Source organism: Chenopodium quinoa, unplaced genomic scaffold, assembly GCF_001683475.1.
Source record: "Chenopodium quinoa cultivar QQ74 unplaced genomic scaffold, ASM168347v1, whole genome shotgun sequence".
Lineage (NCBI taxonomy): Eukaryota > Viridiplantae > Streptophyta > Magnoliopsida > Caryophyllales > Amaranthaceae > Chenopodium > Chenopodium quinoa.
Genome location: NW_018743616.1, coordinates 3,083,142 through 3,108,423, shown reverse-complemented (window position 1 = coordinate 3,108,423; position 25,282 = coordinate 3,083,142). Strand labels below are relative to the sequence as shown.

Below are 25,282 nucleotides of genomic sequence, written 5' to 3'. Positions count from 1 at the left end.
ATAGAATCAAGTTATGGAACACCATAAGTCGGATCAATAACAAGTTGTGGCGGGTTATAACCATTTACGATTTCTAGTTGGGTTGGGTGTCAGATCCGGGTTCCTATTGTGTTCATTGTTTAGGTGGGTTAAATATATGTTGTCGGTTACAAGTCCAGGTATAAGGTTCAAATCATAATGTATCAAGTCAAATAAGTTGTTGGTTAATATTGAGTCGGGTTTGAGTTGAGTACGTTATGGGTCATTAGTATCACCCATTTTTCAAATATGGATCGGGTTCTAATCATTCTTGTTTTATGTCGATTTCTTAGATTGGGACAATTTTTAATAACTCTTTAGTTACATAGATTAAAAGAGAGAGATGAAACTTTTGAATGGTGTTTAAAGAGCTTTGGTAGATAAGAGGTCAAAGAGGATAATCAGATTAGGTCATAATGCAATAATGAACAATTCGTAGTTTTGCTGAAAGCATGTTTTTATAATAGTCAGTTTATTGCATCTCATATGAAACAAAGGATTAATACTTAATAAATTATACTCTATACTTTTTGTCAAAATAAAATTATACTGTGTATTTTATACTCCACCGAGACAAATTGTTTATTTGTCAAAATATAATATTGTCAAAATACACTTTAAACCTCTATTTATTTTTTTAATCTATTTATTTTACGGATTTTGTGTAAATAACCACCCTAAATGTGTCCTGTATTGAACTAACCACCCGTTTTTTTTCGAAATTAAAAAATACCACCCATTAATGTCAAAACCACTAGATTTCACCACCCTTCACCAATTTCGGGTTCCGGCTAGTTTTCCGACTTAGAGTACACGTGTCACCACGTAATTGCTCAAAAATAAAAAAAGATAAAATAAAATAAATTTTAAAAAATAAAAATTAAAAAACCCCTGGCAGCTCCCACATCTCCTGCCACCCCACCCACATCAACCACCTGCCGGACCACCATCACCCCAACCAGCCACTATTCCTGTCGGCGAACCTCACCAAGCCCCAACCCTTGCTTGCGAAACCCCACCTAGCCCCCACGTCGCCGCTTCCTCACAAAACCCCTTCCCACGTCGCCGTTTCCTCACAAAACCCCTTCCCACGTCGCCGTTTCCTCACGAAACCCCCACGTCGCCGCTTCCTCTGCTCATTCCAAGGTTGCACTCTTTATTTTCATTTTTTTAATTTAATTTTCTGTTTTTTAGGGTTTTGATTTGTTGGTTTGATAAGATTGTTGAATTAATTCAACCAACAATGGATTTGTAGCATGTACAAAACTTCTGAAATTTGCAAGTGAGTTTGTAATTGATTGAAGAAGAGAGAGAAAGAGGAAGAGGAGGAGATTCAAAGAGTTGTTGATTTCTTTAGAGATATGGGTTGACAGTGGTGACGATGGATAGAAGAGGTGGGTTGTGGTGGTTGTGAAGGGGGTGGTGAGGTTGAGAAGTGGAGGAGATTGCTGGAACGGGGACGGAGACGGGGAAGGTAAGGGGTGCCGGAAATGGAAACGGGGAAGGTGAGGGGTTGTCGGAGGTGGCAGAGCTGCTGCCTACCGGAGGTGGCAGTGGTGGGTTTGGTTTATTTTTTATAATGTAATTTTGATTTTATATTTTGTGGTCCCTAAGTTGGGAAACTGGTCGGAATTAGATAAGGGTGGTGAAATGTACTGATTTTGACATTAATGGGTGGTATTTTTTAATTTCGAAATAAATGGGTGGTTAGTTCAATACAGGGTAATTTTAGGGTGATTATTTACAAAACAAATTCTTATTTTACTATATTTTTTTCCCTCCAATTTCTCCAATAGTATTTTATCTCTTTGTTGGGCATTGTTCTTCCCCAATTGAACACAACAACCAGTTGGATCTCTTCACCAAACTACAAATTTGCTTCACTGAACTTCAATTAACACAAAATCGAAGCCGGTAATTCTATTGATTCCCTCTTTTTTATTCAAGATTTCTGATTCTTGATTATTCTTGTTGAATTAGGGTTTATAATCGCAGATTTTTTCTTTTCAATTATGCACTAATTATGGCTACAATTGCTCATTTAGCATGTTTTTAGCTCTAATTTTGAAGAACCAAAAGTGTCATTTTGGGATTTTAGTATAATTATCTTGCTCATTTACAATTTTTAAGAGGGTATTTGTATAATTTTGTATTTGGTCCGAAAAATACAATTTTAGATTTAAGATTACCATATTTTTATGGGTTTGTGCAATCTTGAGTGAAGATAAGCCAATCCAATTGCTAAATTGAGGGCAATGCTGTACATCACATTCATTTGTTGGACACTGGGACTCAATGTTGTTATCTGTTCATAAAAACACAGTTATTTAAGATGCATGCTCTTTGAATTGCCAATATCATTTGAGTTAAAACTTAGTACGAGTACAATCCAAAAAGCAACCAAAAATAATGGCATTAGTAATCATGACAAACTGTATTCAAATAAGGAATTAATTAGTTGTTATAGGGCTGCAGAGTTTAAGGATGGACTGGTTCAGCTAGTAAATTAGGTTTTAACTTCGAATGGGAAGAATTCATAGTTTTTGAGAATACGTAAATATAAAAAATAACAGAAAAAAGTGAAGAAAATAGGGTATTTGACAAAAAAAAATAAGAAAAAAAAGGTTCTTTTTGCCAATAAAATTATATAAGGTGGTTACTCATGAAGTCGGACTTTTATAAGGTGGTTTTAACAAAAAATTTCTTAAAACGAATTAATTTTAGGTTAAAATTTCAAGAAATTTGTATCATTATCATAAGTGTATAATTCTTCCATCATTCCATGTCCAAGTTGTTAAACCATTGTATCATATTATTTTTTTACTACTCCCTAGCAAGCTAGAATTGATTCCGACTATGCTAACTCATGCCTTTATAGTGTGATAAAACATCGTTGTGTAATTTCCTTATATGATTCAAGTCAAGTAAGTAAAGTCGTGTTAGTTTCAGGTAGAAAAACCTCAACACTAATTAAACCAATTTATTAAAATGATGAAATTTGTGTTGATCCGCTTATATAATTGGGTTAAAAGGCTCAAAATTATCTTGATTTTTTTCATGTTCATGGTAGTGTTGTGTTATCCTTAGTTCCTTACAGATTAGCCTGTGCTAGCTCTACTCTCACTCTCTCACAAGTCACAACCCCTTCCTCCCAAACTTCTCACATTTTACACCTTTTCCCCACCCTTGACTCCTCTCCTTACTTTGTTCATTTCACTAGCATTGTTGTCGCCCTTGGCTCAGTGCTTTTATAGTTCTGCTTCAAACTCTCCACAAGTCTACAGCCACTGCTGCCATCACCACCACCACTGATTCCTATTTTCACATCTTCCCTGCCAATTCCTCGTTCTTCCGTTGTCCAACCAAATTCTTATCTTCTTATGTTCTAGTTTCAAGGCATAATTTTTTGATTCATCAATTAAACAACTTCTCATCTTATTCTCTTTGCCTCTGCCTGACTGCCTTTACCCCATTCACTCATTTTATCTAGCTTTAAGAATTAAATTCTTTCTTTTGTTAAAATTGTTTTACAACCTTTTTTACATTTGTTTTTACCCTACTTATTTCTGTGTCAATATATGCAATTATATCATTTTGGGCAATTATACTATAAAACCAGGTGAAAGATTAATAGATGGTTATTTTGGGGAATATAAGCTCTTAAGTGGAATCAGTTGCAGCAAAATCCATTATGGGGATCATGGGTTTTCTACCATTGCTGTCAAAAGAAGTTGTCCTCACAAAATTGTTAATGATGTTTGGTTAAAATTGGGTTTCCATTGGGTGTTTTTGAGGAGATAATCTGCTGCATCGTCATCTGATCAGATTGGTCTCATAAGCATAAGAAGTGCTCCCTTCAACACATCTTTGAAAGTGCCAATTTTTTTATCCACTCTTAGAATTTTTGTAGTTAAAACTAACATATATAAGGACAATTGGGCATTCCAAAGACAAAATAAGAGGACATTTAGGGAAATAAAACTTGAGAGCAGTTAGTACTTCAGTAAGTGGGAATTCATTTTTAAAGATGGTTATCCTTGTGTACAAATGATAGAATTCTAGTAGAAACTTGAAATAAATGAGGAAAATTTAGTTGTTTAAAATGCTCTCAGCATTAGAATAATCATAGAGATACAACCATGGAAAATGCTGGCAGTCTTCAATAGAGGAACTACTCTTTGTTGAATATATAATCCTATCCCTACACCTATTCTCTCTTCTCCTAATTTTTTCTCTTTGATGCTCAATGCTTCTTATTCATCTCTCTTACATGTATATGTTGAAAACAAGGCTGTGGTGGGTTTTATGGGTGGTGGGGATGAAGGTTGGAAGGGTTTTCAAACTCCTCTCTCTACCTTTAGTGAAGAAGGGTGATTTTGTGGAGTAATGATGGAGTAATGGGTGGTGATGGTGATTTGGAGGGAGGTACCATGGTTGTGTATGATGTTATATGGCTTGTTGCCCAAGATATTTGCAGACAAAAGACTTTGAGAAAGACCTTTTTTATTTTTTCATTAGAAAATAAAGGTATCTAAATAAGGAGATATGTTGCACCCAGATTCATGAATCCACATTGAATATGGCCCTATAACACACAGTTCACACATTGGTTGGCGAAGAGTTGTACATACCTTAGTGCATCCAGCGTGTATGGTATAACCTTTCCATGGGAGAAGTGGAGCTTGCTTGGCCTTCTCTGTTAGTAAGTTATTAGTATCTATTGATGCAACCCACTCCAACTCATAAAATTCTTGGAAATGTGAAAAATCAATGACAAGTTTTATGTTGTTTAAGATTGGCTTGGTTGTACGACATAACACTTATCATGATTATATAGATTATATGGATTCTTTTATAGCAGTTTTAAGTCATTGCCTCTTCTCCCTAGCTCCAAACTTCACTAGTGAGTAAACATGGGTTACCATGTCTTTTTTGTGTACTAATATCTGTTCCTGCCTGTCATTGACTGCCTCAAATCCTCATACTCTCTCTCTTTTCTTATCACTTCTATCCCTCTTTTCTTACTTTTCTCACTTAAGCTCATGTGAGAATCATCCTTAAGGTGAAAAGGGTGAGAAGTATTCATAACCTTACTCCCGTATCAAGTTTAAGCAAGCTCCTCTCATTTTTATTTTTTGAAACATATACAATTTTCATTCCTTTTCTTATTTTTTCAGCTTTCAATTCATATGCTCAAAGATGTTCCAATTCCCAAGCATTGAATTCTATTGTTTGAAGCTGGTTTCTAAATTCAATTGTATAAATAAGAGAGAACTACTTCATTGAATTATTGTAGCATTAAGGTTATCAAATTTCCAGTGTGCTGATTAATTTTGCATAATTATTATGTTTTGATCCATAGCTTTTGGTAAATGATGCTCAATTTAGTTTCTTTAAGAGCGTGCTAATATATTAGAATTTCTAATTCCTGTATTAGAATTTTCTGTATCTGCAATGTATTTTTAATGTATTTATAATATATTTATTATGTATCTATAAAACATTTTTTATGTATCTTGGCTTCTCATGCTTCTCATGTTAATTATGCTTCTTACCGAATCTCAACCCTTGTATATATAGGGCTTTTGTGCTGAATAATTCGGTTTTACCTCTTGGGACTTATTTCTACCATAAAAATTTATATGCAAGGGTTTTTGGGTTTTCAGGAAACAAGACATTCTGAAATAATCTTCAGGTTCGATGGGGTCTCGTTTGCAAATTGAAGGCGATGAGTCAGTCCTTTGTCGTGTAACACATTCGAATCTTAAAAGCTTCAATGCTGATATTCGCTTCTCACTTCAGGTTCGTGAGCTGGTTATCCCTTAATTACTATTTCTAGTCATTTGGAAAATCCTAATTTAAATAAAATTAATGTGATATATGTGGTCAGATGACTGTGGAAGCCATGAAAGAGAAGCTCTGGAAAAAATGTGGTACCACTGTAGATTCAATGTCCCTTGAGCTTTATGATGACGCAGGAGCTAAAATTGCTGATCTCACTGATAATGCAAGATCCTTTGGGTTCTATTTTCCAATGGATGGGTAAGATAGCTACCCATAGTTTTCTCTTTTGCATTTGTTGTTGACTTAATTCTTTGCAATATTTTCAATTGATATTGTGTCTGGTATCTAAATTAGATGAATTTCATTTAATGTTTTCTTTTTCCTTCTCTCTCAATGGGTCACAAAAGATATCGGCTGCATGTTGTAGATCTTGACCCAGCATCAGTAACTTCTGGTGGCTGGCTGGAAGACATGTCTTTGGTGGAGAAATACAAAATTTCTGATGAAGCCTATAAACAACGTGATGGCAAGTATCTTAAAAACTACTTTATAATCCAAATTTTTGTAATATCTTGAATACATTTTAGTGTTTCTATCTTATTTCTTGGGGTGTATTTTTTTTAACTTACCTTATTTTAATTTAATGTATGATCATTGATGCAACTTTTTTTTTTTACTTAATTTTTTTTTTTCAATTTTTTTTTTTACTATATTTAAGAATCTGTTGGCTAGACTATCTTTAGTCTTGTGCATATTCTTTACCCCAAATGTTCTCTGCCAAGCAATTATAGGAAACCGTTCTGGACTTCTTTTCTCCTATCCTTCTTAATTTGAATGTTTTGATATTGTAGGTACTTTTAGAAAATTCAAGGAAAAGTTAGAACTTAAAAGCCCTTCAGGTGCCAGTACTAAGGTAAGCCTTGAAGATATTGCTATGCATATGGGATCTTTGTGATATTGCTCATCTTGTATGTTTTGAATCTGCTCTTCTAGTCTGCTGTGTTTCTGTGAAATTTGTACATGTAAATGTATCTTATTCATCTAACTTTGATTACTACTGGTGAAGTGTGTAACTCTCAAATTGGTCTGAACGTGATTACAACACCTCTTTTGACAATTTTTGCTCTTTCTCTTATGCAGTTACCTGAAAATTACATGGAAGATCTTTGTGCTAATATCAAGGTTAGTTATTTTCTGTTCTTAGCAATTAGCACTTTCAGTCCATCTCTGTTTGATTTGTGGAGCTGTATGTCACGTGACATGTAGCTGCACTTTATACTGGGATGCTATCGTATGATGTAATGAGGTGATTCTTTCTTCATGTTTGGCATACAAACAAATGCTTAGGGGCTAAGGAAGAGCATACCAGCCCTCAAGCCAGTGGCTTACCAGATTGCTTTTTCTGACCTCCTTGGTCAAAAGATATTGAAACTGAGAATCTAGATCACAAGTAGCTATTTTGTCATACTTACTATAACAACCACTCGGTATTTGACATTCTTATAGTTTTTAGTTAACATTCTCTATTTACTACATTCTTTCAAGGTTTTTTTTTTTTTTTTTTTTTTTTTTTTTTTTTTTTTTTTTTTTTGGGGGGGGGGGGGGGGGGGGCTGTGGTAGAAACTAGAATTTATAGGGGGTGTTGTCACTTATCTTTTTTGTATCCCTGTTCTATTCTCAATGTTGAAAAGCCAAGTGCAACATAACTTATAACTTACAGGCATTCTGAAATAGTTGTGCTGCATCTTTAAATTAGTGAAAGAAATGTTCATTCTCTTACCATTTTATCAATATGATATCAAGAAATACCTTGGTATTCCCCTGTTCACTTTCTAATGTTTAAACTTTTAAATTTTATTGGGAGCTTGATTGGATTGATGTAGTATGTTATATCGTTATGCTTTGCTGGTTCTTCGTCTGGGTGATGTATTGGTTCTCTCAGTTTTAGCTCTTGTAACAACATAATCGGTTTCAAGATCACCTGTACTTGTAACTATATGATTCGATTCAATATACCATTCCATTTTTTTTGCTAACTGCTTTCAGGAATTCCTATACCTTGTGTAGGATTGTTGATGCTATTATTGAACCTTCCATTTAGTTATGTGTTATGGTCATTTGTCAACTTTCACTATAAGGATGTCTTATGCTTCACTTCCTCAAGTAGCCTATGAACAATTTTATATTATGTGTTGAGTACCTGAGTTTCATTAACTTTATAAAATCCCATCCCTGAAACTGCTCTCCTCATGTTTTTGTGTTATCAAACTCTATCACTGCTGGTATTATTTCATGCTTGAATGCATGGAAACAGCTTTGTATATGCTAGCCTAGCTGGTTTATAGCTATTCACCATTTCCTGTCTTTTAGTGTAATTTTTTTTGTTTGTGTCTTTTTGGTTGACTGGCTGGCTGATTGTGCCTACCTATAACTTCTTACTTTTCTTTCAGGTGGGAGATAGATGTCAAGTTCAACCAGGAGACAAACGTGGTATTGTGAAATATGTCGGCCAAGCAGAAAATCTAGGCCCTGGTTTCTGGGTTGGAGTTCAGTATGATGAACCGCTGGGGAAGCATGATGGATTGTAAGTAAATCAAATCCCTCAGCTATTATTCACGTAGCAACTTTCTGATGCTCTTACAATTCATAACCCTTGTAGTAACCATGTGTTTCTTTTGTTAGAAATTTTCACTTGAAGATGACTAGTAATTCTTGCTGCAAAACTTAATCCGTTGTATGTTAAGATTGTTCATTTCAGCTTTTCATGTTGCAGGGTCAAAGGGACTCGCTACTTTGACTGTCCACCACTTCACGGTGCGATGGTTAGACCAGATAAAGTACAGGTTTGTTTTTTTACTAATCCAGCAATATTTTCTGTCACTTATTGGAAAGGACCATTAAAGTCCTATTCATCTACCATGTTAATAGGCTGATACATTAGTTAGTAATTAGAGGTTTCATTCAGATTACTTGATTCATTGAGATAGATTTGTCAGCTGTCCTAACTCCCATCCTTTTGCTAGCATACTAAATTATGCTAGAAAAATTGTTAGTATGTACAAGACATTCAATTTGCCATGCCTTATATGACTTTCTCTAAGTCCTATTCATCTTTCATGAACTCAACCTCTTTTATGCCTGAATAGCTTACTGGGAATGCTGGTTATATTTAGTTTTTGCTTTCCGAAAATTGAGTTGCTTGCTGTGAATCTATCATGGGTACCAAGGAGATTATATATTTGGCATTTGAATAGTTCTTTTCTATTGCCTCTTCAAATACTTTCATCTGTGTCCACTGCAAGTATTTGGATATTTGTTGGCTCCCCAATGATATCAAAACGTTACATTATACGTTCTGAACCTTCATTTTCCAGGTGGGAGACTTTCCTGAACGTGATCCATTCGAAGAAGAGGAGATATAGAAACAGGCCCAAACGGCTGATATAACATCTAAAATTCTTATTTGTCAAGTATTTTTGCCGATGTTCTTCAATTGAGATAAGTACATTGCTGACCTGCTACTGAAATGGAACTTTACCGGCCTTGCTGTAAGAAAATAGAAGAAAAAGATTTCTATCCTTTATTCATTTTTTCGTGTTTTTTCCGAAGTTGTGGATATATATTTCAGTATTTGTCTTGTCACCAGAATTCTACAGCAATTAAATTGAAGATTTGCGTGCATCAAATTGTACTTTTTTTGTTCCTAATTTAAAGCACATTTTGTAGTGATTGTACAATGTACTTTTTACTAGTATTAGTTATAACTGTCAACGATCAACAGTATTTAATCACTGCTGCTATTGGCCGTTAGAAAATCTCAGATTTGCGTACATCAATTAGGCATGTTCACGGATCGGATATCCGAATGCTCGGATATCAGAAACTGATATCCAAATTCGATCCGAAAATATTGGATATCCGAAATTTTCGGATTGGATGCTTCGGATATCCATTATCCAATTTAAGTAAAATTGATTATGATTACTCTCTAAATTTCACTAATTTTACCACTTGTTTTATTGCTAAGTTGTACGACATATGTTAACAAAATAATAGTCTTTTTGCAATAAAAATTATCATAAAATATATTAAGAATATTATAATAAGTTAATAATACAGGGTTAGTTTTATATGAACAATTTAAAAAATTTATATATATATTTCACTATTTCAGCCTTTATATTTCAGATATCGGATATCCGAAATTTTGAAAATCAATATCCAAATTCGTATCCGATATCCGCTTTTTCAGATTGAATATCCAAAAATTCGGATCGGTTGCGGATCGGATTATCGGATCCTCTGATAGTTTTGTACAGGCCTAACATCAATAGTATTAGGCTTGATTCTGAGATTTTCTAATGTCCAAAGCAAAAATCCTACTTGTGAAAATATTGAACTTGTAGCAGGTAATAATTTGCATGAGATACTCAAAAGGTACTAATTTTTTTTTTTACTACTTTAGAGATGGCAAAAGTTGACACGATATGAATCGGACACGATAAAAGCTGATTAATGCTAAACAGGTCAAAATGACAGAATATGTTAATTAGGTCAGACTAGTGTTGAGATTACCAACATGAAATTGACATAACTTAACCTAAAGAAATTACCAATAATTTAATTTATTTGATAATAAATAGTAGTACCAGGCCAATTCTATTTTGTGCGACACGATAACACGACATGAACCGTACACGAAAAAGTGGGTTAGTGTTAAAGATTTTCGACATGTTTACAAAATTGGGTTACACGACATAACGCATTTGATAGAACGAGTAGAGATGGTGTTAGGGTTTTCCATTCTTTCTCTGACACTAGCACAAAAACAATCTGACATGACACATTTTCCAGCTTTATAACTAGTGTAGACACCAAAAATAACTAGATTTTATTGTCACTCGCAATTTAGCATGTCAAACTCTAAGATGCCCCAACTCATTATTTCAATCCTACGACTCGATCAACCGCCATAAGCCATTAAACCCTAAACACCCCTCATTCTTGTCAGAGTTGTCACCGATACGCAACACCGCCACCTCAAAATCAAATACCCATTCATGTTGCTTTGTGCCCACAACCTCATCCTTATCACCTATAAACAAGAGCGCATTGATGTCAAAACACTCACATCATATGTCATTCAAGACCGCATCTTGGTACCGGGTCAGCCCAACTGCCAAGCCCATATTCTACCCCTCCAACTTTCCTCCGCTTGAAAAATGAGATATTGCCAAGCTCATATGATAACTGGTTATGGCAATTTCAGGGCATCAACAATATTGTCACCCCTTCTTAAACCCCACTTCATCTTCTTTCTTTCTCTCTCCTAAACTTCACACCAATTTCCCTCCTTTCTTCCTCAATCCTCTCCACTTCAAACTTCACTGTTCACAGAACAATACAATCCAACTAGAAACCCAGAAATCCCAACCTCTTAATACTTACAAGAAGAAAAGGAAGCCAAAACCAAGCTTTTCTGATCAAATTCGTGATAAATGGTCTGTTAAACCCGTTTCTCATACTCAGAAATTTCCATGGCAGATTCAGCAACAACAAGATGAAGAAGATGAGGAAGAGGAAGAAGAACACCCACCTTCAATTTCATCGTCAGAATTTGTGGGAAAGCATAAGGAGGTAGAATCAATTTCTGGGGTTGCTCAAACTCCTAAATTTGATGTTAATTTCAATAATAGAAGCAAAATTGAAGAACCCATTTCAAATTTTAGTAGAAAATTTGATAAAAAGTTGAGTAATAAAGTTAGTAATAATGTTAACATTGAATTGGGTAATGTTTCGATTTCATCTTCAATTGCTGAGAAAAAGGAATTGACGAAATCTGAGTTAATTAGTGGGAATTTAGTGAATAAATTAGCTCCTGAGAAAATAGTTGAATTCAAGGAAAATGTTGAGAAAAATGTTGCAACTGTTAGATTATTGCAGAAAGATAGTAGTAGTAAAGTAACATTATCTAGAGGCAACTATGATGATGTTAATGGTGGCGATTTTCGGAAAGTTAAGGCTGTTAGTGAGAATGATATTAAAGAGAAAAGGTTAGATAGGTTGCCATGGGTACCCGATCCTGAGAAAGCTGATGAAGATAGGCGCTCGAAGAGCAAGACCTGGTTAGCCGAGAAATCGATTCCGGAATATGAACTTAATAGATTGAGGAATGTAGCATTGAGGATGAAAGAGAGGATAAAAGTTGGGGCAGCAGGTGTTACACAAGCCTTGGTGGATGCCATTCATGACAAATGGAAGATTGATGAAGTTGTGAAACTCAAATTCGAAGGGCAGTCCACGGTTAATATGAAAAGGATGCATGAGGTTCTTGAGGTCAGATTGCTTTCCTAAATAATGTTTCTTGATTCCTGTATTTTTATTCACTTTTGTAGACTAAAATATATAATGTGGCATAATTATGCATTGGATTTAGTTTTTAGCTGCTTGTAGTTTTTTTTTTGGTTATGTTTATGATTCAGTTGGTTGTTTTCATTGCTGTTATGCTGTATACTCATGCTTCATATATGAATTTGTGGTGTAGTTGGTTTTGGCTTTTCGAGTATTTGAGTATGTAAATTTAAGATATGTTTTCATATTGTTTGCTAGAGTAAAACAGGAGGCTTGGTGATATGGAGATCAGGTAGTTCCATGGTGCTATTTAGGGGATTGACCTACAAACTAGACTGTGTACAAACATATAAGAAAGAGAAAAACATAGATGTAGATGTTTCAGATCATCCAGGAATACGTGTCCCTGATTCTGCGAGAGTTCAAAAGATACTGTCTGAAGAAGAGTCGACGGAGATAAGTGAGCTCAACAATCTGTTGGATGAGTTGGGTCCACGATTTGTCGACTGGTCTGGCCCTCCTCCATTGCCTGTTGATGCAGATTTGCTTCCAGCTGTAGTTCCTGGTTATAAAACTCCATTCAGACTTCTTCCTTATGGTGTACGGCAATGTTTAAAAGATGCGCAAACAACTGAATACCGTAGGATTGCAAGGAACACCCATCCACATTTTGCTTTGGGTATGTCAGAAATGATTACAGTGACCACAATTTAGATTGTAAAATCTTACTGACTGAAGCGATATTATTCAATTGATTGTGGTAGGGAGGAGCAGAGATCTCCAAGGGCTGGCTGCTGCTATGGTAAAGTTATGGGAGAAAAGTGCTATAGCCAAAATTGCCATTAAACGTGGTGTCTTAAATACTTCCAATGAGAGAATGGCTTGGGAGCTGAAGGTAAGACTTATCTTGTTTGTTTGCTTGGTGAATTTCCAGAAAAGTTGAAATCTAATATTAATTCCTTTTGAAAGTGAGGGTGCAACCTCTCATTTTTGTTAACTAAATTATGTACATCCAAGATCATAGCTAGTTTGTCTTCACTTGTAATCTAATATGCATCACATATTGAAGAAAATTATATTTGACGTGTCAAATGAAAAGCTTTGATCTCTTTTTGTCAATAATGCAAGGGTCTATAATATACCCTGTTTTCTTAGAGCACTTTCAACTTCCAATTGCAGAGACTGACTAGGGGGACATTACTCTCAAGAAATAAAGAGTACATTGTCTTTTATCGAGGAAATGACTTCTTGCCCCCAAATGTAACAAAATCGCTGAAGGAAAGGGATAGGCTGTCGATGCTTAATTATCAAGAAGAAGAAGAACGGCGGAATGCATTTGCTTTGGTTAACTCAAACTCTAAAAACTACAAGGTTCCTATGGTCGCGGGGACTCTTGCAGAGACTGTTGCTGCAAACTCTCGTTGGGGAAAGCAAGTAGACGATGAAGATGTGGAGAAAATGATAAAAGATTCAGCTCTGGCTAGACATGCTTCACTGGTTAATTATCATAAAAAGAAATTAGCTATTGTAAGTTATTGTTACTTTATAAAGGATCTCACATCTTGATTTGAAAGACATGAGCTATTTAACCCTCTCAAAAATGCTCTCTGATTCACCATTTCTCGTTCTAAATTGCTTGCAGGCAAATCAGAAGCTCAAGAAGGCTGAAAAGGCTTTGGAAAAGGTGCAAGGATATCTAGAACCGGAAGAGCTCCCTACAGATTTAGAAACGATAACTGATGAGGAGAGATTAGTATTCCGTAAAATTGGCTTAAGCATGAAACCTTTCTTGCTTGTGGGTAAGCATGTGAACTTAGCTCTTAGGTATATATATGCATCCTAAAGAACTACTTACAAAAGCTGCTTCTTTTACAGGGAGGCGAGAAGTTTTTGATGGTACCATAGAGAACATACATCTGCACTGGAAATTCAGGGAGTTGGTGAAGGTAATTGTGAGGGGCAAAAATTTTGGACAAGTTAAACATCTTGCAATATCGTTGGAGGCAGAGAGTGGTGGTGTGCTTGTATCAATAGATAAAACTACTAGAGGCTATGCAATCATTCTATATCGAGGAAAGAACTATCAGCAACCTCTTCGGTTGAGGCCTAGGAATCTACTGACAAGAAGGCAAGCATTAGCTCGGTCAATCGAACTGCAAAGACGTGAGGTGAGCTCTGGTGATCTGTCTTTTATCATTTTGACATAATGAAAACATTCCTCTTACATTTGTCATACTGACTCACACAGGGACTGAAGCATCACATATCGAGTTTACAGGAACAAATGGAGTTGCTGAAGTCTGAAATAGTATGTATTCTCATTTATATGTAGTATATACATATATTTTGTTGCATCTTTGAAAGAGAGTTTTAAGGTTGTCCCACTTTTGTATAAAATTTTGCAGGAAGATATGAAAAATGGAAAAGAGATTGATGATATGGCGTTTTATAAAAAATTGGATGATTCTTCTATTCCTTCAGATGATGAGATGGAACAGGTAAGATAAGAGGGATTTTGTATGCTTGTACAACATTATAGGATAGTTTTGTCACCTATAGTGTGTTTTGGTAAAGGGGGATTTGGAGGGAAGGGAAAGAGAAGGAGATTGAATGATGCATTTTCAAATGGACATAAAATGGGGAAGAGTAGAATATATTCCTTTGCGTTCAATAAATTAAATCCATTTAAAACCTCGAAAGATTTGGAAGGATATAAATGCCCAACTCTCTCTGCCCTCCCTTCAATTCTCTATCCTGTCTTTCCCTTCCTTCAATGGTTGCTAAGAACACTAAACAAACATACCATTAGTGTGGGAGGTAATAGGCATTCAAGCACATTTTTGGGTTGGTAAAGACTAAGAGTTGAGTGCTGACTTTCGGAATGGATGGGATTTTTCCCAAGGGATCCTTAATGTCACTGAGTTCTTGCTGATTAATTATTCAATTTTCTTAATTGTAGGATGAAGATGAAGAGGCCTACTTGCAAACATATGACAGTGGAGATGAAAATAGTGCTTTCATAGATGCCGAGTCGTCTCAAGATGACTTAGATCCATAGAAGTTACCAGAGTAATTATAGGTATCCAGATGTATGAAACTTACCAATGTACTCTGTATATAATATCTAAGATACATACAAAAATTGACTGAAAGCAGTTCCATGCCTTTGGTATCTCATCATTCATTCATTTATCAGCAACTGTGTGCGTCACAACATCGGGATTGGGGACGAGTTTTAAAAAAGACTTTCAGTTTAAGGGAGGTGATACACATAGAGTTATTCTATGTGTAGCCCCGCATAGACATCCAATGGTATGGCGACACGTCAGAGTTGAGCGGGAGAGTTAAGCGGTAAAAAGCTTGCGAGATTCCTGCCTAAGAAGAGAGGAGCGGTAAAGGAGTTGTGAATGAAATTATAGCGCCATTTTATTAAAACTTATTACTTCTTCGAGCAAGGTATTGTTCTATAGTTTTAGAAACAATTTCTATGACAATGGCGAACGAAGTTCAAGAAATTCGTTGAATTGAAACTAAAGTAAGAACGTCGAAACTTTTTTGGGCAACATTATTAGAGATAAGTTTAAGGCAATTGATCAGGTTTAAATTGTATAATTGAAAATTTTTCTCTTTATTTAACATAGCTATAGCGAGTAAATTAGGAATATGTTATATTTGATGAAAAGGTTTTTACAAAGAAATATAATTGATTTGAAGTTGTAAGGGTTGAAGAAGATATGTTTTTAGTTTTGCAATGAATTTGCCATCCATGGTTTTAGTTTTAATGTAATATGTCGATGCACTTGTGTGGGAAGTTAATGGTTTATAGTTAATAGTGTACAAGTATAATATAGTTTTCTCTTGAGTTTTGAAAATTATAACCAATATTAATGGATATGAATTTTTTTAGTATCAATATAATTACTGTGGTATAATTAAGTGATATATGTAGTTTTCGGAGGTCTTTGTGGAGAATGATTTGTGAGTTTTATTTTGTAGGGTTATTATATAGTGGTGAATGTGGAGGGCAATTCAGAAAGAAATATTGATCTAAGTGAGGTGTTTAAGGATTGTGAAGAGGACGATCGTAGAATAGAAAACGACCCGAAAGTGGGAATGAGTTGGTAAAAAAATAAAAAAGGTGGAAAATGTAATGATAAAGAAAATTTTTGAAGCTCTCAATGTGTTGATAGAAAAATTCTCAAGGAAAGAATTGAATTATGATGTAAATAACCAACAGTTCCTAACCAAAATGTTTGATGCCATAAACAATGAAAGATATTTCATCAAATTGATATATGTCTTCCTCTTTTGCATTGTAATTTTTTTTAGCCTTTTCTGCTAAATGGTGGCATTAAACCTCTTGTAATAGTCTTCTACTGTATATTTCTTTCTTCAACCATTAATGTAATGCAATTCTTATAACTTTATTTTCACATTTATAACAAACAAATTTATTTATTTATTTACATGTTGATTCCAAAATGATACCACATCTAATATTTTGATACTAAAATAATACAAAAGATGAATTATTTAAAAATTTCATACCAATTTCAATACTAGCACAATACAAATGGAGAATTAAACCATGTTTCTTCTGTTGAAAAGATGCTCTTTCACCCAGTATAGTTTTCCTCCGTTCTCCGTCATCTACTCCGCTCGCTCACCTCGTCGTAGTTTGCCTATGATTTCACCCTCCATTGTTGTTTATCATTTCTAAAACCACATCTCTCTGATTCTGCCGACCGTCCCTTACCTTCCTATCAAACACCTCATACAACACCGTCGTCGCCCCGCCAATCCGCCATAGTATCTTCTCGCCAATCCTCTAACATTAGTCACCGTCATATATACAATTAAATTCAAAATTCAAATTTTTTCGTTCGCAAAATTTTCAAACTGGAATTCTAAAATATTCAAGTGGGACCAAGTGCGCCAATTCCTCTCAACCAATAGAAAGCTTTGGCTATGTAGTGTGTACCCTTTTCGGTTATTTAAGCTATAAACAAAAATTCGGCTTTATACGAAGTAATCCTGTTATGAACTATTTTCAGTCTTAAAAGCTAAAACCATTGCTTGTGCAGTTATAATGAAACCTGTCTTTTCCACAGAAATATGACATGCTGGTACCAACTACCAAGTGAACTATGTGCTTAAAATCGCAACGTAATAATTATGTTTTCTTAAAATGTGTTGTTGGATTATACAGCCAAAACTCATCACCATTACAGCCTTATTTTTACCTGGCTTCCGCGCGTAGTTTACGTTTATGGAAGCAAATTAAGCCATTGTTAAATTGCTCTTGAAGTTTTAATGAGTGACAATACTACCACAGATGATTTAGTCTGCCTGATTTCACAATTTTAATTGTTTCATCGGAAAATTTAACTTCCTTATTTATCCATAATCTAGCTCAACACATGCCCAGCAGTCAGCAAATACTGAATATGCTTGAATTTTAAAAGGAATCCCTGAGGTTAACATTACAATCACCATTGCAAAATCAATTTTTGATAGGTAAGGAGGGCCATATCACGCTGGAACCTCTCACTGATCAACCCAGCCCAAATTAGCGGGTTAGGTCCTTTGGGAAAGGGGGGTGGGGGAGGGGAGAAGGGTAAGAGAATCCCCACCCCAAAGTACCTCTAGTGAAGTTTCCCGATGACAAACCTTACCATTAGACTAATCTTTGCTTGGTAGGTAATTTTTTGACGGAAATTACCTACCAAACAAAGATTAGTCTAATGGTAGGTAATTGGTGCCATTACAAAATCAATCGTCATGATAGTTTACAATGTAAAATTGGCAGGTAGATGTCTGTAGAATACATATTATTGGACCAAAATGTAGACTAGAGTGCATGTTGCAATCACTAATCCTGTAAGGCCTTAGCAGAAAAGGATGCAATTAAACTTGAAACATTGAACGGGTTGAAGTCGTCAATCAGACAGAAAATTTGTCCACATAATGAACATCAATGGGACCTGTTATTACCATTTTATCGAGCTAACACAAGTCTTTGATTTGGGGCATCATCTTTAGAAAATAGGACATAGTAATCAGTACTAGTAAAAATGAAAACAAAAGCAAAGCAAAATTTCTTCCAATGCCACACAAACCACATAGCGGTTATTATCCCTCCTTTCACGAGTGAAACCCATGATTGTGGCATTCAAATATACATCAGTCTATTGATTAAATAAATAACATGCCTCAGAATCACACACTCACTTCTGCCTTTTCTTCTTCCTTCTTTCCATTCTTGCTCATTGTGTTAACACCTTGTTGCTCTGTCTTCTTTTGGGCACGAATCAAAGCTCTTCTAGCACGGGGCCTCATTTCTCGCACTTGTCTAGGAGGCATAATGTATGGCTCAAGGGGTTTATCAGCAAATGGGTGTTCATCGCCAGTAAATATCCTAAGTTTGCGATCTCTATCCTGCATCCATTAGAGTCAAAAGTAAGCAGGTTTTTCTAATTGATTCCTTCACAGATCAGCAAAATGGTTGATATTAGCTGTACATACCAAATAGGCATCATGTCACACAATATAATTACATTAACTAGTAGAATACAAGGCAAATATGAAGTAATAAGAAGGGAAAACAATAGAACATACAGACTAGACCCGGCAATTCTGACCCAGACCCGATGACCTGAATTAACCCAAAAACATTGACCCGAAACCCAAAATTGACCCAACCCAACCCATACCCAACCTGAAAATGGAGTTGACCCGATCCTAACCCAACACCCAAACAGACCCGACCCAAAGTGTTTGATCCGAAGAGACCCGATACCCGAAATTGACTCAAACAGACTCGATACCCGTAATGCCCTGAACTAAAATTACCTTATAATTGAACTTAAAATGTCTTGTACCAAAAATAACTCAAATTGTTCATCTTCAACCGTAGCTAAGCTCATAAACTGAATTAATAGTTTTTATTATAACAATAACAAAATATATACTCCGCATAAAATTATTGATTTGAGCTTGATTCACAAATAAAACAACCCGAACATGACCCGACCAGATTTTAACCTGATTCGAATATGACCTGAACATACTTGACCCGAAATTGACCCGACCCGACACCTGACCCGAAGTTGACCCGAAACCCAAATCGACCCAACCCGACCCGAATGACCCATATGCCAAATCTAATACAGACGGTAGAAGGGAAAGTGTTAAAGGACTAAAAAATAAACAACTATATCATGAGATCTCCCAACGAACTTCATAAAGTAAGTGTTTAGGCTCAAGATGTAATACTTACATCACGTAATTTATTCCTAGGAAGCATGCGCAGGACAGCTTTACGAATAACTTCAGTAGGATCCTTGGACATCTGATCCTTTAAACTTCTTTCCTTGAGGTGGCCCACATACCTATAAAACCAATATAGACAAACATAAGCATAAAAAGGTTTTTTAAAAAAAAAAAGAAAAAAAAAAAAACAACACCTATCTTCATTTTCCCTTCCTGCATCTCATAAACCCCCCCCCCAAAAAAAAAATAAAAAATAGTTTGAACTTTGAAACTATCTTTGTACGATCACTATTACGGAGTAATCTACTAAACTTGTAAGACAAAGCATCAGACAAAGTTATTGCCTGATTGCCATCTACAAAACTTTCTACGTTAAGCAAATAACACGGAAGAATCACTCCACCACCCAGCATAGTATCCATCATATTCATACCCAAGTTGTCCAAGGAGCTTACCCAGTGTGCCATCGATAATATTTATCTGTAAGTTTCCTCCCTGTAACACAGATGTCTTTTGCATTGAGGACAATGCACATATCTCCATCATCACGATTAGGAGCATATGTAGGTTTATCTTTCCCTTGGATCACAGTAGAAATTTGAGATGCTAACCTCCCAAGAACCTAAGCAAAAGCGACAGAACTATTACAGAAAAATCAATACAAATTCAAAGTACAAGACATCACTGAGATATAACAATAATGTAAGTCAACGTGGAGTATTAAAAGATAGTAGATCTGAGCTTCCTTCAAACTGGAGGAAGGGAGCTTGAAGATGGTTAAGCAAGATAGATACAGTAGAGGAAAACTAAGCAGATCAATTGATGAATCATCTATTATTTTCAAGGGTCCAACTCAACTACATTATAGATCTACCCATACTTTCTATTTTGTTTGAAGTTTGACCGTTGTATATATATATTTTCTTTTCAAAGATGCCGAAAATGATACTAGTTTGTTTGAAAATAAGGATCCAAAAACAAACATAGCTTTTACCTATGAATATAGGATTGGCAAGCTAACCTCAACAAAGTGAACATTTAATAGAAATTAAATAAAAATAGTACTTAAGTAACACCCTCATACTTCGTCACATAAAACTCAATAACCTTAGAATTACTTTCCATTATAGATTACTAATATAGATGATCAAAAACATGCAACAAGAATTAATGAAAATAATGCACAGTTTTTCAATCATCCATATGAGGCAAATTCATTACAGCGTAGAAGGGGAGAGAGAGAGAGAGAGAGAGAGAGAGAGAGAGAGAGAGAGGGGGGGGGGGGAGGGAGTAGCATCATCTATATTAGTAATCTATAATGGAAAGTAATTCTAAGGTTATTGAGTTTTATGTGACATCATTTAACGGGAAAAAAGATTCTAACCTGGCCTTTGGCATCAAAAACCCTCCAACGCAAACCATCCAAATCAATACGCCTCAAGCCAGCAAGGGCTCTCTGCAAAAAGAAAAAATATAGTATGCCAGAAAATGCATATAAGTTGACTATAATACTTGAATCTGCACAGAAAATCATATACAACAGGGAATTATCTCAATGAAGAAAATTAATAGCATATCATCCCTTCAATACATTGGAATGCAAATCAGTCCAAGAGTGAATGAGCACGAATTTTTAAACATGTTCAAACAAGATACATAGCCAAACACAACATCAGCTAATAGATTCCAAGAATAAGATATGCCTACCAAACTCTAGTCTCAAAAATTCTCATTGTGAATGAATAAAGCATGAAAGTACTAGAATTAAAAGAAGCCCAGATTCTGCATAACAACAGTACTTGAACATCCAGATATAATTAGATGTAACAGGAATTTTCCCAATGAAGGCTATAAAATACAACTTATCTCTTCAAAACATTGCAAATGCAATCAGTCCAATATTGAATGATCACAAATCTTAAACACGATCAAGCGAGACACATAGCTAAACACAGCATCCACTACCATATTCCAAGAGAAGGTATGCCTACTATTATGGTTTCGAAAAATTCCTATCAGCATGACAGTACTTTGAATGAAAACAAGCCTTGACTCTGCAGATAATTGGATGCTGAAGTATAATCGCAAAGGTGACAGATGAACTCCTCAATCGACACAAATGTTGCATCAATGATCAACATTATGTTTCGACAACCGATTAGCTTTCTCCATATCCTCATTCGCTAATCACCAAGAAATTCAACAAAAGCCATTCCCAAATCCAATACAAAAAGCTACCTAATTTACCAAAACACGTGAATTTCTAAAACTTACCCATTTTTCCATAGTTCAAGTAGTACAACTAACAATCATCAACCAAAGCAATGATACATCTAATTACACCACAGTTCTTTTGGGCATTTTCACAAACACATTGCGCGCATTCAATAGTGGGTCTTTTCAAGTACCAAAAAACGACATAGGTACTTAAATTTTACCCAGAAATCAAAAAGGGTACCCCAAAAATCCAAGAATTCGAAGTGATAATGTACAAATTGAAGCAAATGATAAGTAAAAGTAAAAATCAGAAGGAAAAGAAGAGATGAGATTACCTTCATGTTGCTATTGAAGGCTCCAGTAACCATCTTCATATTGAACGCAGATGTAAGAACAGATCTTGAAAGAAATACAAAACGAAGGAGAAAGCAAGCTACTTGAAGAATGGAAGGTTGCTGATATGAGGGGACTGTTAAACCCTTGAAGAGAAAGAGAGAAATACCAATAAGGAAGAATTAGACTGATACTCCGTATGTGTACTTCATATACTCGTATAAATTTGTTCTACTTCGTACTGTATTTCACAGTAGAGTGGGCTGGGCTGGGCCAAACCGTGCCAATTTCGGGTCTTTTTTTTTAAATATGTTTAGCGACCTATTTCTATATTCCTACACCCAAGACTAGCCAACTATTCCTACCCCCTCCCCCCCCCCCCCCAACAACGTGTTTAATCACCATAGCACAGTAACTTTGCTTGTACCTCCTCTATATTTTTCTGTATTTTCTCTCTCGTCAAAAGCTTTAATTGTGAAATTATTACGAAATTATTACAAAGAATTGTTCAATTACTACAGAATTCAACAAAACAAGGTCGAAAATTCAAAAGAGTAAGTGATTTTGTGCATATTTGGAACGAAAAAATAGTATAAACCCTAGGTTTTACTAAATTTTTTGGTTGCAATTGTATTTGATGAACATAATCGAAACATCAAGCATGGAAAATGTACGTAAGTATTATACTATAATTTTAGTAATTTTTTTCAAAAACTAATAAATTAAACCAATACATCATCAAAAAATTTTGCAGAGAGAAGGAAATAGGTTTAGAGAAGAAAAACAAAGATTTCGGAGAAAGTATTAATAAATTTAGTTCATTGTGATTTTTTTTTTTTTTGGATGAAAGTTCATTTCCATTTTGATAAATGTTCATTTATATATTAGTTTACTGTCATTCACATGTTAGTAGATGATTAATATAAATGTTCATTTATTTATTAGTACATAGTCATTCATGTAATAATATACATTTATCTATATATATTAGTACATAGCCATTCACGTAATAAGTCATTCTTTTTCATAGTTTGGATGTAAAATTATTTTGATGAATGTTCATTTTTATTTTGGTTAATGTTCAATCACATAATAGTATGTCGTCAATCACAATATCACATATTAACATAAGATTATTAGAATTTGATAAATGTTCATATTTTTGTTATCTTGAAATATTTCATGTTCATTTCAATTTTGAATTTCAATATACTCCCTCCGTTTCTTATTTCGTGCAACATTGCCATTTATGGTTGCTTCACATTTCTTGCAACAAGTTTTTTTTTTCCTTTTATAGTAAGTTTTTTAAGTATAATTTACCATATTACCCTTTTATACTCTGATTAATGGGTGGATTTATACTAACCTAAAATTAATTACTCTCCTAATATCTTATCATCTTTTAATCGTTCGCAACAAAAATTCATCAAACCCTAACTCATCCATATTTATTCATTCATCAGATTGAAGAACAAAACTTGTTCATCTTCCTAACTGCTGCATTCATTGCCATCTCTCCACCTACCGGCATTAACTACATGGCCACTCTTCTCTCTCATCTGCAAATAAATTTACTTCATCCCCTTTCTAGTTCCTTCGAAACCCTAATTCTGCTTCACTGCTCTCCTTCTCCGCAACCTCACCTCTTTCAGCATCACACCTTTCCTATTCCCAGATCTATCGTACAATCTTCACCAAAATGAGTTCCTCTAACCCTGAAGACGCTTCCCTTTTTTGCTATGAGAATCTCCCACCAGAAGAACTGAAAGATGATCTACCTCCTGGAGCCACAAGGTACATCTGTGAACGGGGAACTGGGAAAATGAAACTTGTTCGTCGCGTTAGGATGAGGCCTCTCTGTCGGAGTGACATTCGCTGTGCGAAGCTTACTGAGTATATTTCATTAGATGATGAAAGTGAGCCGAAGTCAGATCTGGGAGACAAGAGCCCTAAAAAGGGTGTTGATGTGATAGATCTGGAAGGTGAGGTTGCTGGGGAGGCATCTGGGACGGTTGTTCAGGCTCGGTCTAAAGCTGATGGGCCAATTCCCCGTTCAAAGGCGGTGCTTAAGAAAGCCAAGTCCCTGAATTCCAAGTAGCAGAAGAAGGGCTCCCTTTCGGGGATGAAAAGGGTCAAATCCGGCTTACCTGTTGATCTAGAGAATCTTAACGAAGGCTATCTGGCATTTCTGAGGGAATTTCACCTCGAATGGTTTGCTGACAAGTGACCCTGCGGCGTATAACTCTTCGAACCCTAATTTATTTATTTTTTGTCTATTTAATTCTTGTTAATTTTTTGCATTTGAACTGTGGTTTGAGTCCTTGAATCTCTACTGGTCAGTCTTTGCTTGATCTTGTTAGTCAGTATACAATTATGATGAATATGAGTCCTTTCGAAATGAAAATACATGCTATCATGTGTAACACCCCCAAATCTCCCTCTACGGAAATACCAGTATAACACGTATAATTATACTGTAGAGATAGATTTAGGCGTGTTACCGACGCGTGATTACGCGAGGCTACTCAAAATACTTAACTCAATAACAAAACTTGTAGCAGAAAACTCAACTTTCTTTTATTAATTCTTATAAAAATAGTAGCATTGTTATGAGTACTCAAAGTAAAGACAAAACCAACATTCCTAAACTAGGTGAAGCAAATCCCAAGACTCCCATATGCTCATTGATCGCCGGATAATACGTCGTGGTCTACTATCCTAGATCAAATTTACAATTTGTAACCCTAACCTTTCTCTATCAAGTTCACACTAGATAGTGGCAAGCTAGGGTCGAACCACAAAGACTAAGTGTATTAATTTGAGTTAGTTAAACTAGTAGGAAGGTTGTGAGATAGAGATAGAAACAACTAAAACACTACTTAAAGCAATTAACAAGATACTAGGGAAAGGGGAATCCAATTACATAAATGAATTCAATAACAAATTGCAATTAGATGATCATGATCTCAATTAGGAACGATCAACACACCCAACTCACTCTCGCGCAATTAAGCATGCTAATTGATTAGGGGATTTTGCTCCCACCAATCGGAATGCGCCACGTGGGCCAATCAGGTCCTGCCAAGTGTCCCCCAGTTGGACATCTCAGGGCTTGCCACGTGGCACACGCTTATTCGTCCACCACTGGACTTATTATGTCATGACACGTGGCATACTCCATGCCTAATGGAGAAGCCGGTCACCTAGGCCCAACTTCCGAGGGAAGCCCAATCAGCCCAAGGTTAACCTAAACCTAGATTGGCACGTTTCCCGAGGTTATAAATACCTCCCTTAATCCTCATTAAGG

General features: G+C 35.5%; 3 protein-coding genes across 3 annotated transcripts; 2 read left to right on the top strand and 1 right to left on the bottom strand.

The window, feature by feature from the left end:
• The first annotated feature begins 1,335 nt into the window (after positions 1–1,335).
• Positions 1,336–9,483, top strand: LOC110683073 (tubulin-folding cofactor B-like). The gene is made up of 9 exons (XM_021859419.1): positions 1,336–1,932; positions 5,685–5,820; positions 5,909–6,060; positions 6,210–6,328; positions 6,654–6,715; positions 6,943–6,984; positions 8,253–8,386; positions 8,576–8,645; positions 9,177–9,483. Exons 2-9 carry the CDS (start codon positions 5,719–5,721, stop codon positions 9,222–9,224), a joined length of 729 nt encoding a protein of 242 aa, XP_021715111.1. The 5' UTR covers positions 1,336–1,932; positions 5,685–5,718; the 3' UTR covers positions 9,225–9,483.
• A 1,266-nt stretch (positions 9,484–10,749) lies between these two features.
• Positions 10,750–15,330, top strand: LOC110683072 (CRM-domain containing factor CFM3, chloroplastic/mitochondrial-like). The gene is made up of 9 exons (XM_021859418.1): positions 10,750–12,138; positions 12,412–12,832; positions 12,918–13,048; positions 13,333–13,680; positions 13,796–13,952; positions 14,029–14,321; positions 14,402–14,461; positions 14,559–14,651; positions 15,113–15,330. The coding sequence occupies exons 1-9, from the start codon at positions 11,059–11,061 to the stop codon at positions 15,209–15,211; spliced, it is 2,682 nt and encodes an 893-aa protein (XP_021715110.1). The 5' UTR covers positions 10,750–11,058; the 3' UTR covers positions 15,212–15,330.
• Positions 15,331–18,096: 2,766 nt separating this feature from the next.
• On the bottom strand, positions 18,097–22,182 carry LOC110683071 (50S ribosomal protein L13-like). Its single transcript, XM_021859417.1, has 5 exons — positions 21,978–22,182; positions 20,810–20,881; positions 19,881–20,047; positions 19,433–19,544; positions 18,097–18,591 (listed from the first exon to the last, which is right to left on the bottom strand). The coding sequence occupies exons 1-5, from the start codon at positions 22,014–22,016 to the stop codon at positions 18,373–18,375; spliced, it is 609 nt and encodes a 202-aa protein (XP_021715109.1). The 5' UTR covers positions 22,017–22,182; the 3' UTR covers positions 18,097–18,372.
• Between the last annotated feature and the right edge of the window lie 3,100 nt (positions 22,183–25,282).

Coding starts and splice junctions, on each gene's coding strand:
- LOC110683073 (XM_021859419.1), top strand. CDS start 5,719: ATGGGGTCTCGTTTGCAAATTGAAGGCGATGAGTCAGTCCTTTGTCGT. Junction 6,329..6,653: donor AGCCTATAAACAACGTGATG/GCAAGTATCTTA, acceptor TTGATATTGTAG/GTACTTTTAGAAAATTCAAG. Junction 8,387..8,575: donor CTGGGGAAGCATGATGGATT/GTAAGTAAATCA, acceptor TTCATGTTGCAG/GGTCAAAGGGACTCGCTACT.
- LOC110683072 (XM_021859418.1), top strand. CDS start 11,059: ATGGCAATTTCAGGGCATCAACAATATTGTCACCCCTTCTTAAACCCC. Junction 12,139..12,411: donor GGATGCATGAGGTTCTTGAG/GTCAGATTGCTT, acceptor ATTGTTTGCTAG/AGTAAAACAGGAGGCTTGGT. Junction 14,462..14,558: donor AGTTGCTGAAGTCTGAAATA/GTATGTATTCTC, acceptor AAAATTTTGCAG/GAAGATATGAAAAATGGAAA.
- LOC110683071 (XM_021859417.1), bottom strand. CDS start 22,016: ATGAAGATGGTTACTGGAGCCTTCAATAGCAACATGAAG. Junction 20,882..21,977: donor CCTTCAATAGCAACATGAAG/GTAATCTCATCT, acceptor TTCTTTTTGCAG/AGAGCCCTTGCTGGCTTGAG. Junction 20,048..20,809: donor TTTTTGATGCCAAAGGCCAG/GTTAGAATCTTT, acceptor GCTTTTGCTTAG/GTTCTTGGGAGGTTAGCATC.